Source organism: Sorghum bicolor, chromosome 1 (genome assembly GCF_000003195.3).
Source record: "Sorghum bicolor cultivar BTx623 chromosome 1, Sorghum_bicolor_NCBIv3, whole genome shotgun sequence".
Taxonomy (NCBI): Eukaryota; Viridiplantae; Streptophyta; class Magnoliopsida; order Poales; family Poaceae; genus Sorghum; species Sorghum bicolor.
In genome coordinates this window covers 21781028-21794880 of record NC_012870.2, presented here as the reverse complement: position 1 = coordinate 21794880, position 13853 = coordinate 21781028, and the positions used below count along the sequence as shown (strand labels likewise).

Sequence of the window (13853 nt, the reverse complement as noted above, 5' to 3'; positions counted from 1 at the left end):
AAGAGAGCTGTGCATCATTTCATTAAGAAAGAATTATTAAGTATCTTTTTACTGTTTCTTAACTTAAACTAGTACAAGTGATATCTTCCCAATCTCGAATGCATCAATTCAGTAATCAACGAATGAAGTATCCCTGTATTCACCTTTCAACATCCCGTCATTTTCTTTAGAAAGGGTATCAACACCCCTCTTTGAGGAACAACCATATAGTGCAACCACCATTTTCCTCAACGAATGAACTGTTCTTTGAGGAACACTGGTTCTGAAAAGGTGGAAAGAACTGCGTATAAGCCTATAAGGTCAACAAGAGTCCAATCGTAATACAAGTGTATTTCACTCTATCGCGAACAGAACAATAACCGGCAACTTATTTAGTGACCAACTGCAGGGGCTTGTCACTTGGAATTCAGCTCAGCCTGGCTATCATCATTAGTACTTCCCAGCTGCAAAGTATTTCTCAGATATGGTGAGTCTTTGTACTTGGCATACATCGGTAAGTCTAGTGCCTTCTCTGCTATTCTCCCATCCTCTTGAATCCTCTCTATCAAGCTCTCAAGCGAAGGAAAGTTGGCCTAAGAATTTCGAAGGGATGTCACAGGTCAGGCATGCATTCCAACTCATGGATCAGTTGTATCTGCTAAAATATTTGTTTGGGCCCTCAATTACCTCAGGTCTTATGTAGCCAACAATGGCAAGGCGCAGCTCCTCACCATAGAAGTCCTCACCAAAATTATGAAGCAACCAAGGTTCCTGCAATTGAAGTCTTTTAAAACAAAGTAATAGAATGTGCATGGATATGGCTGTAAAGAATACTCACTACTGTCTTCTCAGTATTGTCAAAATATGGGTTCCAGCCAACACTCATAACCATCTTATATGTACCACGTGTTGAAAGTCCAGCCCAGCCAAAGTATACCCCAGATGTATACTCGGACACTACATCAGAAAAGTTCTCTGCAGGTAAATTAGCTACAGTACAAAATGAAAACCATCAGTGCTCCGGTTGAAAAATTAAGTGTAGTACTATCAAAGAAACAAATATGAACTCCTATAGAATATCCATTCCAAATTATAAGTCGCTTTGACTTTTTTGGTACATCTATTTTGCTATGTATCTAGAATAATATATGTTTAAATACATATCAAAATGGATGTACCGAAAAAGTCAAAGTGACTTATAATTTGGAACAGAGAAAGTAGTATACTACAATATGATCTAGAAAAAAGAACAGCATATAACATAAACAGGGAGAATTATTGAAGAAAAAAAATCAAAATAATAACCATACAGGAAAGAGGAAACAAAAAAACTGGGCCTAACTCTGGTCTGGTGAGGGGCCCTTTTAGTGAGACCCAGGATTCTAGACCTGGTTGGCCAGCACCACACCTGGCTGCCACAACATCATACTAAACGCGTGTTCTCACCACATAGGGAACAGAACTGAAAGCTACTCCCTCCATTCCAAATTGCAAGACATTTTGGCTTTTCTAGATACATAGCTTTGATATACACTATGTCTAGATACATAATAAAAGCAATGTATCTAAAAAAACCAAAACGTCTTGCAATTTGGAACAGAGCCAATAATAGAATGAGCAGAATAATTGCTCAATTGCTATATGAATGTACTTATACAGAAATGAGTGTACTGTGTACATGTAAGAAAAAGAACTAAAATGCTCTAATGTCCTTTCTAGCTTAATCAATACAGGTTCATGCAGATATGATATCATGAAGTGCTATTAGGTCCAATAATGGCCAAGATATGAGGACTGGTAATGGTTAGGATATTGCCATTCTAACGAAAAATGATGGCACATCCCCCAACCTTGTACACGAGAAATTGTATTGGTGAATATTAATATAAAGGGGCTGCTATGTAATATATTCCAGAAGTATTACCAAATAATGTCCATTTCAGATGGGAGCTTGCAAACCAGCATGAAACCATTAGTCTATCAATAGTTTTGTCTAGCAACTTTCTTAGTGAGGTAAAATGCTGAACTGATTCAAAAGTAAACCAGCTATTTGGGGAAACATCTGAAATGGTCCATTCAATGAAAAAACTTGAGATTCAAAACAGTTGTAATATTCAACCTTTATGGTTCTAGCCCACCATACCTGTTGGTATTCCTAGTACTTTAGAACCACGGCCAAATCCTTTGATCACTGGTCCACTGATAAACCACGGTTCTATTGGTAAGGTATCTTCAATCCCTGTGCAGAAAATTTGATGACAGATAAGCTAAAGGACTAGATATATTCTCCTCTGAATGAATAAAACTAATATACGAATTCAAACATACAATCATTAAATGGTGGTAAACCCCATTTCTCAGGCCTCACATCAAGGAGGGAATTGATCACCACATCAGCAGAACTGAACTCAGCAGTCTTTTTGGGTATTGAAGGTACAGCTATGACATGCATCCCTGCAGCTTTACCAGCTGTAATACCTGGCCTAGCACAACCATTACTTACAATGTTAAAGGTAATGTCTTCACTCTTCACTAAAGTACTTCATCCTATATCATAGTTTGAACCAGTAAAAGGAACGGTTATCAGAAAAAAAAATACAGATTATACATGTGATGTCATGTGAGCCCAGAATACATGGAAGAGAAAATAAACATTTACTTCAATAGAAATTCTAGGTGCCATGCTGCTTATTACTAAACCCAACAGGATTGTACCAATATCTTATTATTATGACGCTTCATATCTAAAATGATATGTCAAATATGGTGTATAACAATATTCTCTTCTTAAAATACAGCAAGGAAAACATTACTTGTTACTGGCTAAAATCTCATCAATTTCCATAAGCCTATCCACAACATGATTTTAACTAGCCTTCCTATGTTTTCAGGAGGTGGGAGAAGGGAACATGATGTCTTTGTGAAGAGTATTACCACATATAGCATAAAGTTTTTTGAAGAAAAACTTACAAGGAATCCTCAATTACTAGGCAATTTGAAGGAGTGGCGTTCATTCTTTTAGCAGCTTCCAAAAATCTTGAATACCATCACAACAGACAGCCGGAAATAAAAAAACTGAAACAAGTTAAGCAAATCTGGAGTATCAGAGATGATGGCATCATGCAACATGATGTCTCACATATCTGGGGATGGCTTCCCTTTCTCTACTTCGTCTCCACCAACAATTGCAGAGAAAGACTCTTTCCATCCTATACAAGGTAGGAACAAATTCACTAGTAAGTAACTCTACCACATAAACAGAAAAAAGGATTCCTTGTAACCACATTTTCCAGGGATACCTTGATGGCATGAAATTTTGGCTTCTATGTTAGATCTTGGTGAGTTTGAAGCCAAAGCAGTAGGCACCCCATTACTCCTTAAATGTTTTAGCAGCCGAGTAGCTCCTGGAAGAGCTTTTATGTTGCACCACCTGCAATATGAGGTGTAGTCAGTCAAGAATATTTAACTCAAGAAGAGAACTTACTGGCAAGGAAACAGGTCATCACAGCTATGGATCTTATCAACCAAATGCAACCATATAGTCAAATACATAGACCCCCCCCCCCCAATAAATAAATAAAAATCAATGTGTTTTTTTTTCCAAATATAAAAAATATACAAGCATGTAGTTCCAATGGCATTACTGTTCACTGAACACTGGAGTAATCATTGAGAGGAACTCTTCTGTAGAGTAAGGGAGTCCATAGTCTTCTAAAACAATAGCTGCAGCTTCATAAGGTGTCTTCCCAACTACCTTGTAAGCTTTCTTGCTGTCCCACGTTTTCCCATTTTTGACAAGAAATGGTTTTACCACCTTACTTACAACGGAATCTGCCAATTAGTACAACCAAGAGAATCAAAGTCAGCTTAGACAGAATTTAGTACATACTCTAAGCCTAGAAACCCATGAACTATTAGTGTTTTCAATTCTCAGTCACCTGTGTTTAAGAGGGTGCCATCCAAATCAAGGATGACATGGGAAACAAGCCGGGAAATGGGCATCGGTGCTGACATTTCAAGCTTCAATGCAGCAACAGAGAGGTTTTGGGACACACGACCTGTCAAATGATCAATGATTTTGGCATACATCAAATTGTGCAGAGCTAGAAAACAAATGAGCTTAATAACTCATATGACAGTGAGACAGTCCATAACAGCAACCACTCCAAACTAACAACTGAATTGAATCCAGTAACATTTACAAAAATAGATTGCAGTGCGAACATCAGCTACAAAATTATACCTCCTCCATTTCAAATTGTAGGTCACTTTGGTTTTGTCCTATTTTTAAAAGCAAACCCATGGGCTAGCCACGTCATCACTCACTACCATGCAATTATAATAGCTATCTCTTCATGCAAGATATCTATGTCTGCGAGCCACATCGCCCACTAATATACATTTAGCTGTGAACACCATCCACCAGGGGCGGATCCAGTAAAGGGACATGGGTGTACACCCAATAATTTTTGCAAAAACTTCAAAGTTAGGAGGATTGTCAATCAAATAGCTAAATAGCTTTAGGCTAGGGTTTCGGTGCTTCGCACAGCATAAGGGAAGGGAGTACCTGGTGGGTGCTCGTCGCCGGCGATTAGGTTAGGGTTTCGCTGCTTCGCACAGCATAAGGGAAGGGAAGAGAAGGGGTGGGAGTACTTGGTGGGTGCTCGTCGCCGGCGAAGAGACCAAGGAAAGCCTCCGCACCTGGCCTAGGGCGGCGGCGGCGGCGGGGCCAACAGTCGTCTGGAGAAGAGAGAGAGAGAGGAGGCGGAGGGAAGAGGGATGCAGCAGACGGAAGGGGAAGACGGATGAATTGACGGCGGAATCTATACCTATTTATAAAAGGAGAAAATTTCAGTCTGCCCCTACCTCCTATCCGTCATCCGTCGTGTCCGCTTGTTTGAATCAATCGGCGCTGGTAGCTGTAGGAGGAAAAAAAGAATAGAAGTTTTTCTAGGGTTCCCAATACAAAATCTCCTATACATATTAAAGTATATTAAAAATAAAAAAAGTACAAGGTCCTAAATACAAATTTGTCAGCACCAACCGCATCAATCGGCCCGTACATATACTACTCGAAAAAAAAAGAATAGAAGTTTTTTTAGGGTTCATAATGCAAAATCTCCTATAAAAATTAATAAATATATAATAATTCATAGAAAAATCTAAAAATTATAAAACAAATTTTGTTCAGCTCCACATATTTAGATCCATATAGTAAACAAAAAATATGAAAAATTTTAGTATATTTTTTTTGCTGGTAGATGCTTGCCTATGCTTTTTAGTGTAAAACTAAAATTATAGTTATCTTGCTCCAATTATTATAAAAATTTTATAATAGCCTATTTAATGTGATGCTTGATTTATGGTAAAAGTTTTAACACAATTCCTGTATATCTCACTGATTTACTAATTTAACTAAATTTATGCTTGAGGATGCTTGCACTACCTTTGCATGGTATGTTGTTATGTCATATGAACACTTTATAAGTCCATAAGTTTATAATCTACATACATTTAACCCATGTGTTTAAAATCTACATACATTTAACTGATATATCTTATTTCATAGAAATCCTAATCTAAATAAAAAAAATAAAGCTACCAACAAACTTCTCATGTTTTAACATAATACTATGGTATATTAAAAGGTAATATTAAAGTAAAAGAAGGTTTGACTAATTTCTATTTTTATTATTAAATAAATATCTCTCCAAGCTACATATTATTTTAAATATTAACTATCTAATACTATAGATGTCATGGTTATCAATAAAATAAATTATGGACTTTAAATTTTATAAAAACATAACTATAAATAGAATGTAATATTATGTTATAACTTTCTATGGTCATTTGATGCTTTTTCTCCTGTTGCAACGCACAATAAAAATCAATCTCAATATTTACATAAACTTCGGCTTACCAATAAAAGTGTATTGTTAGCTTCTTATCTTTTCATAAACAATGCACAAATTGACAGAAACTTATACAATCTATATAAAATCAAAATCAAACTAGAAATTATAATTCAATATTAGGCTCCTTTCAACTAGAGAGTATAAGGTGCCATTGCGCGTGAAATACAAATCCTAAAAAGCCTAAGAGCATGTATATAAACTATATATGGACAGTCTCCTTCAAAGTTAGTTTTAAAAGCTTAAAAATTATCAAATTTAATAAAAAAGATAAAACACAAAATATAACAGAGTGCTCATTTTCTACAAACATCTATTTGCTCCCGTAGCAACGCACGGGCATATTTTGCTAGTAATAAAAAAAGGAGATTTTTAGTTACGTGTTTATTATAAAAACTGATAATTACCCACAAGTTATTAAAAAGTTAAGTTCTGGTCTAAATTTTTTTTTATCCTTCACATCACTTCCGTCAGATTTAGCTTAACGGTGTCAAACCGCAAGTATAAAAAGTAAAAAGAATACTCTCAAATCTAAATATGTAATTAATTTTTTCGAGCATTTTAATGACCTTAAATAAAAAAACTCAAACTACAAAGTTTTAGACCTCGATAATACCTATAATTTATATATAAAAACTATCTTCATTGAATTTCGTAAAAAATGATTTGATATGATTGATATGATTAACATGTTTTAGAAAATCATATTTTTTATATGGAATCAAATAAAAATATTTTTATATAAATTTATAGATCTTGGCGAGATCTACAACTTTCTAGTTTTGAGCCTTTTCATTTCAGATCGTTAAGATTCTCAAAAAATAATTTATATTCAGGCACGAGGGTATTTTCGACTTTTCATTCCTACAGTTTAACACCCAGAGTCAAATCTGACTAAAGTGGCACAGAGAGCAAAAAAAAGTTTAGAGCAATGGCACCTATAAAAACTCAACTTTTTTAATAGTTTATAGATAATTACCAACTTTTATAATGACATACATGTAAACGCCTAAAAAACACATAAGCTTCTTTGTGGACTGTTTTTTCAGTTTCTTTGAATTTTTGTGTTTTTTTATTTTTCTTTCTTTTCTTTTTAAATTTTCATTCTCTTTGATTTCATATATCTATTCTCTTCATTGGATACTATCAATGGCTAGTAAAACATATGTTTTAAATAACATAAAATAAATTTTATATTTATTCTCTTCATTGGGCACTGAAAGTGGCTAATAAATATATAGTACATTATAAATAAGTAAATAGAACTTTTTATATTTTATTAAGGTTGAATATTTTTCTATTGAAGCTAGAAGCTATTTTCACAAGAACATATATCAATTTCACAAACCAACAACTCCTATTTACTAATCTTGGTTGTGAAGTTGGGTTAAGTTATAGAACTTAAAAAATAGTCTCACGTACTATTCCTTTGGATTCAATACTAAAACTGGGCTAATCTTGGTAAAATGCTACAACGGTGTAATATATATGCGCTTGCGGATATCTATATTTACTTGTGTGCATTTAGTTTATATACCAACACTCACACTTTTTAGAAAGCTAATAAAGAACGGGTGACATATCAATTTAAGCTGATCCAAAATTATGAGACAATTCCAATTCATTCACATTTTTATCGTAGCTTTAGTGATTTCAAATTTGTTCATGTCAGGCTTCTTCATCTTCGCGTCTTGGACGCCTAGCTTTACTTTTGGGTTGATCACACATCCTCTATTGCCCTACTTTGAGTGCTGATCAATTCTTCATGTTCTCTCAGCCCAAGTCATCCTATTGAACTAGAAAACATACACTTGCAAATACATTAGTCCCACTTAGTCATATTGATTATCAAACACCAAAAATCTAAACTAAGAAAAATACATACGAGTCTATTTTTTCTTACAAAGTGGATCTAAGCCGTTTGGACTTCAGAGCGTTATAAATGGTATCAAATTTGACCTTTGCAACCACGGGCGCATGCAGGTTAGGGGCACGGGCATGGGGCTCATTGCGTGTGTAGGCCATGTGGGGTGCACGACATGTTACATGTGCCGTTACTAGACGTACGGTCGCGTGTGCTAAGAAAAAACGTTCCTGGGTTATCATTTGCTCAATTGTGGATGTGTTGGGATGGACGTCGGGCCCTTTGAGGGAGGGGAGGGGGGTTTGCACGTGGCATCGGACCCATTTTTTAGTAATATTTGTGTTGAAGAAATTCAAGCTAGAAACATATCTCTAGAGACCCTAAATGCTAGAGGTTATATAAATTTGTGGCAATTTTTCTTTCTCAAACAGGGAAATAATATACTCAAAATCAGTACTTTTGAGAAATCATTTGGACCAATACAGGTCTTGGGAGGAACCCAGCTTTGGGGGCAGTCATGGCAAGTCAAGCTTGGTGGGATGCCAACACAAAGGAGGAATGTGTCATCTGTATGTTTGTTGTAGTTCGTTTTGAGTGAATGGAAACGGCTAAAGTACTTGTATTTTTTTTTCTTCTGCTTGTGCAGGGAACCATGATCAGGGAGAAGAAGGCGCTCTAATTTGCTTCTCCACACTGCTTGAAAAAAAAAATGGAAGTCATGTAACAGAAGAGCTATTGGAGAAATCAAACCCATTGAAGAAGAGGAGACCGGCGATCAGATTGAGAAAATTGAGGAGGATCATAGTTTACGCCCTCACCATCTACTAGTGACATGAATGCTTTTCATGATATAGTATTGCGGATGCTTTGAGGGCACTCACAATGCAGACTCTATCATAGAGTCTAAAGTTATCTATTACCTCGAATAATATGGACTTGGAGTCTAAATAAGACTTGGAGTCTTATTTTTCTACCTCTTTCTTCAATAAATATGATGCCACATCAACAAAATACCATAAATAATATGTAATTAATTGTCTTGGATTCTGTGATAAAGTCTTGTATTGTGAGTGCCCTGACGAACATGAGAGATCTGAAACATTCTTGGCTTGTCGAAAAGCCAAAGAGGCCCAACTAATTAGGAGTGCAACGATATGCGCTCCAACCAAGCCAACCAGCGCAGGCGAAACAGCTCCTCCATGCAAAAACAATGGACGAACAGTACAACCAGTTAAAACAAAACAATCACCCGGATAGCGATAGTTAATTCCCACTAGTTTAATAGGTGATCAGGATTAATCCCCGGCCAAAAAAAAAACAGTACCGAACAACAATACGGTAATACCACAACGGAGTATATTGAAGAAACGAATTAATGGTAATTGTTTTCTTCTCCCTCCTAGCTAGCTGCTGCTACTTCAAATGACAGTTCGCACTGTCAATGGAACGGCCTGAACGAGAGGCGGAGCCTGCGTCGTGGCCCTGATGAGCCGGAGGCGGGGGCGGGGGCGGGGGTTGGTGCCGGGCTGCGCGATGTCGACGAGATCGACGGGGTCCGGCTCAGCGCCTCTGGTACCTCAGGCTGGAGCGCCTGCGACCGGCTGAGCATTTCCACCATGGACCGCGTCTGGTACGTGAGCTCCGTCGAGTCGCCGCGCGCAGTGGCCCGCTGCCACGAGTGGGAGCTCAGCCCGGAGAGGATGTAGGCGCGGCCGGACCCCTCGTACAGCTGCGGGTTCAGCACGCGCTCCTGCATCTCCCGCAGCTCCGCCACCAGCGCCTGCGTTTGCTGGTCCCAGGACAGCGACGCGCACGACTCCAGCAGCACGCGGCGGGTCGCCAGGATCGAAGCCGCGCGGGCGTAGTCGCCGTCCTCCGCGGCGGCCTGCGCCGCGGCCATGTCCTCCGTGGCGCGGACGCGGTGCCTCTCGCGCTCCACCTGCAGGGACACCCCCGCGCTTACCGGGAACTCCGGGCGGAGCAGCATCACCGGGTCGCCTCCCACCCGCACCATCTCCGCGGTGACCGCGTCGTGGTAGGTGCAGAGCGGCCGGACGAGCGCAGTCGACACGCGTGACGGCGGCACGCGCACGGTGACGAGGAAGTCCCTCTCCTCGTCGGCGTAGAGGCGGCCGACGTGGACGAACCCGCCGCGGCCGTCGCCGTCCACTCCGCTGGCGTAGCTGCCAGACTTGATGGACGTGAGCAGCACGCCTTGGTCGGCGCACTCGACGCTGAGCCGCGTCTCCTGCGCCACCACGCTGACGCTGAGGAGGCCGCCGATGCACTGCGCCAAGGCGTCCTGGATCGACGACCCCACCATGTCGATAAACGAGAAGGTGCCGCTGGACATCTGGGCGACGGCGTGCATCGCCCTAGAGTCGTGGTCGTGGTCGTGGTCCATGCCCAAGCCAAAGGCATGGATCGGGACGTGGTGCTCGCTCCCGGGAAGGATGGAGCGCGGGACGAGCGGCGCGTAGTCCGGCTCCGGCGCCGAGCCGTCCCGCGGCGGGAGGTTGTGGGAGTCCACGCCGTCAGAGAGCAGGATGATGCTGCACACCGGGTTCCTGGCTTGCCTGTCCTCAACCACCCTGGCAGCTTTCCGCAGCCCCTCGGCGATGTTGGTGCCGCCATCGGCGACGAGGGAGTCGACAGCCTGCTGCGACTGCTGCTGTCCGAAGGCGGTCATCTTCCGGAGCGGGAACAGCCTGCAGGCCGACGAGGAGAAGGCGACGACGGAGAGCCGGTCGCTGGGCTCAAGGTTTTCGATCACGAACCTCATGGCGCGCTTCAGGAGCGCAAGCTTGGGGCCCGACATGCTCCGGCTGACGTCGAGCACAGTCACCAGATCCAGTGGTGCTCGGGTGCGCACCCACGTCGGCACCCTCAGATGGATCAAGATGGCAAACTGCTCCTGTGCCACGGACTCCTGAATTGCTGGGAATTCAGTGTATGTCGTGATCTCTAGCAATGGAGGAATCTCATAATGCCCACCACCAACTGCTGTTTCTATCTGCTCATCGTCATTGAAAACTGCTGGCTCCGGAATGAGAAAGACGACTGGGAGCTCATCCTCCAGCGGATTCACCGACAGCATGCTCATCTGGGGCCAAATCGATGGGTTTAGTCTCCCTGACCCATGGGCAGCAGATGCAGCAAGCTGAGGCCCCTGAAAAGGCAGCTCCTTCCACACAGCACGGCAGATTGGGCAGATTGTGTTGCCGTGCTGCACATTTGAGGAGATGCAGTTGAAATGGAACTTGTGGGAGCATTCAGCAGTGAACAGTGCTTGGCCGCGGCCGGACCTCATGGCGCTGAGGCAAATTGCACACATCTTCTGAAATCAAGAGAACTCAAAGTTAGAAAATGGCTACTCCTTTACCTTGCTTGTACAAATACACAGTACATTATTACAGAGATCAGTAAGTCGGGGGTGACATTTCAACACTTCAAAGACACATAAATTTTGCAGTGAAGGACAAGATATCCTGAGAACAGGAATCACAATACTTGCTTAAACAGAACTAATGTAAGCAGGAATATAGGCAAGCCACACCTCAGTCAACCAATGGCCCGACAAATGTTTGTGGTTGCAAAGAACACTGAGAAGAATGCTAACTCTTACTCTTCGCACCAGCAATGATGTCAGAATCAGCAATAAGCCGCACATAATGAAGTTTAATAGTGACTAGAAACATCAATATATTGCATAGCACGTAATACTTATCATCTTCATATTAGCTTGACTAAAAATTGCCAGATAAGAACCAAAATAGCTAGCTTTGGAATTAGGGAAGGCGGGCTTACAAATAACTGCATTAAATACTAGTGGCAACAGTGTAAGTGTTATTTCTTCCTGTATATAGTATGAACGACGACATCAGTGCGTCAGGTATATATTATCAGGCTGGGATTATCCAAAGGCGACACAAAAAAATTAGATGCATCCATAAAAAAAAAGGTCAAGTGCAGTGCAGACACATCAGCCTATCAGTCCATCCCTCCATTATTCAGCTCTTTCCTTTTCTGAATGATACCTAGCACATGGGAGGAAGGTGTGGTGCATCATATACCCTGGATTTCTCAGAGGGCCAAACTAGAAACTTGTAATCATGCATGTTTCAGAAGATATTTGACACTGGCCCTCTAAGTCTTCAAGGAGCATAGTATTACTTGAAGATGGGCATGACATGCATGTTTCAGTTGATGTAAGAACAAACATGTAGGTTGATGTATTGCTGAATGAAATCCTTTATGTCAATTACACATCGCTTTGCACAAAACTATCAATCTGCCTGTTCACTTGCAGCAATCTGCTAGCCATTCAACAATATTTTTCTCTCACAACAAATCAGTGAACGATACTTTCTATGATGGCCTATCAGCCAAATGAACAAGGTGTCTCAAGTTTACTTTCAACACTTCATCTGAGAACAAGTACAACGTGATATAGCTCACAAACGACTAAAACTTTATAGTTTTGAGTTTGAGATCTCACCGCTGAACTCCGGCTCCCAGATGACCTCGACGCCAGTGACACCTCCCTCTCCTCCGGCTGTTGTTGCTGCTGCTCCGCCTCTGTTGCCACCGGAAACTGTGCCTCCATGTCGACCAACTCACGTGGCGCGTCATCGACGACCACGCGCCTCGCCGCAAAGTGCATGCAAAACCTGGTTGCGAGAGCGCGCCTGGCGCGCTCCCACACCGGCGCCATTACCTCAAGAGCGTGAGCGTGTCACAGAAAGGCGTCTCCTTTCTCTACCGGAGCGGAGGGTCTGGGGGTCGAGTGCGATCCTCTCCGTAGAGCGGAGTCCTTGCGAGTGGACCGAGTTTGGGTTTTGCGGCGAAGTGGTGTGTGGAGAGCAAAAACAGGGGAGAGATATAAAGGAGGAGCCAAAGAGGGAAACGAGGGGGACGAGGAATCTGTGGGCGGTGTTTTGACTTGTTCTTCCCACTTTGCCCCTTTCAAAAGTAGGAATGTTTTTTGGTGTTGTTTTTTTATTATCACTATATTGCTATTCAAATGCTTATGGGGTTTGGCACATCTTTGTTCTGTTCTAGGAATCTCTGTCATGAAAAGATGAAGGAGGAATTTTGTTGGTCATTTTATTCGAGGTTTGAGTAAGAGATGCCACTAGAAATGTATGTGATTTAATTTTCAAGTCTTCTTTATATGTTCTTTCAGTAGACCTATATATATGTATGAAAGTTGGATGACTCTTATGTGTTCAAGTTGAAACTTGTAAAAGTATTTGGTTAAAAGTAAAATAAAAATTTGGAAGTAGGATAGGGGTAGAATTGGAAGATATAGATTACGTAACTCCTAAGTAACTACGGAATGTATTTTCTTTCTTTTCTTTAGGTCAACTGATTTCTAGCCATTGGATCTTCTCCTTTACACCATGAACCCTACACCTCACATGCTTCCCTCGCTCACCAACCTGGCCGCCGCCCACCGCCCGCCGCTATCTTGCCGAGTCAAAATACATATCCTGATGTTGCGTTACCATATCTCTTCATAAATACTCCTGCACACTATACCTTCCTCTAGCACACATATCTCGAGCATTTGTTTCACTAGCTGTATCGTCAAAATCACGCAATGATTCTTTAGTAATGCGTCGTTGACTTTGTGTCTGGTCCTAGTAAGGTAGTCATGTTTTCCATATTGTGCATCCAATCTAGGCATAGGTAACCATTGTGCCATTGGGATCACACTTTCATGAAAAGATGAAGAGGGCATTTTGTTGGTCATTTTTTATTAGAGTTTGGAGTGATGAGATGCCACTAGAAATATGTGTTATTTAATTTTGAAGTCTTCTTTACATTCTTTCAGTAGAACTATACATATGTATGGATGATTATTATGTGTTCAAATGGAAACTTGTATTTAGTTAAAAGTAAAAAATAGAAATTGGAGGTAGGATAGGGGTATAGTTGGAAGACATAGATTGTGTAACTCCTAAGTAACTAGGGAATGTATTTTCTTCTTTTATTTTGATTGAATTATTTCTAGCCATTGGGTCTTCTCCTCTAGCCATTGGATCTTCTCCTTTACCCGTTGTACCCTACACCTCACATATTTCCCTCGCTCA

At 41.0% G+C, this 13853-nt stretch overlaps 2 protein-coding genes across 4 annotated transcripts; both read right to left on the bottom strand.

The window, feature by feature from the left end:
* Positions 3–4796, bottom strand: LOC110435469 (bifunctional riboflavin kinase/FMN phosphatase-like). Of its 3 annotated transcripts, XM_021461032.1 has the most exons (12): positions 4547–4796; positions 3918–4037; positions 3624–3810; positions 3279–3409; positions 3119–3188; positions 2950–3015; positions 2308–2462; positions 2123–2218; positions 818–969; positions 667–750; positions 361–572; positions 3–262 (listed from the first exon to the last, which is right to left on the bottom strand). In XM_021461032.1, the coding sequence occupies exons 2-11, from the start codon at positions 3991–3993 to the stop codon at positions 396–398; spliced, it is 1194 nt and encodes a 397-aa protein (XP_021316707.1). In that variant the 5' UTR covers positions 3994–4037; positions 4547–4796; the 3' UTR covers positions 3–262; positions 361–395. The 3 variants fall into 3 exon arrangements, with proteins under 3 accessions (XP_021316707.1, XP_021316702.1, XP_021316712.1); XM_021461027.1 differs by having other exon boundaries at positions 5–572; XM_021461037.1 differs by having other exon boundaries at positions 5–572; positions 3734–3810.
* Positions 9027–12593, bottom strand: LOC8070512. The gene is made up of 2 exons (XM_002464470.2): positions 12257–12593; positions 9027–11095 (listed from the first exon to the last, which is right to left on the bottom strand). The coding sequence occupies exons 1-2, from the start codon at positions 12470–12472 to the stop codon at positions 9197–9199; spliced, it is 2115 nt and encodes a 704-aa protein (XP_002464515.1). The 5' UTR covers positions 12473–12593; the 3' UTR covers positions 9027–9196.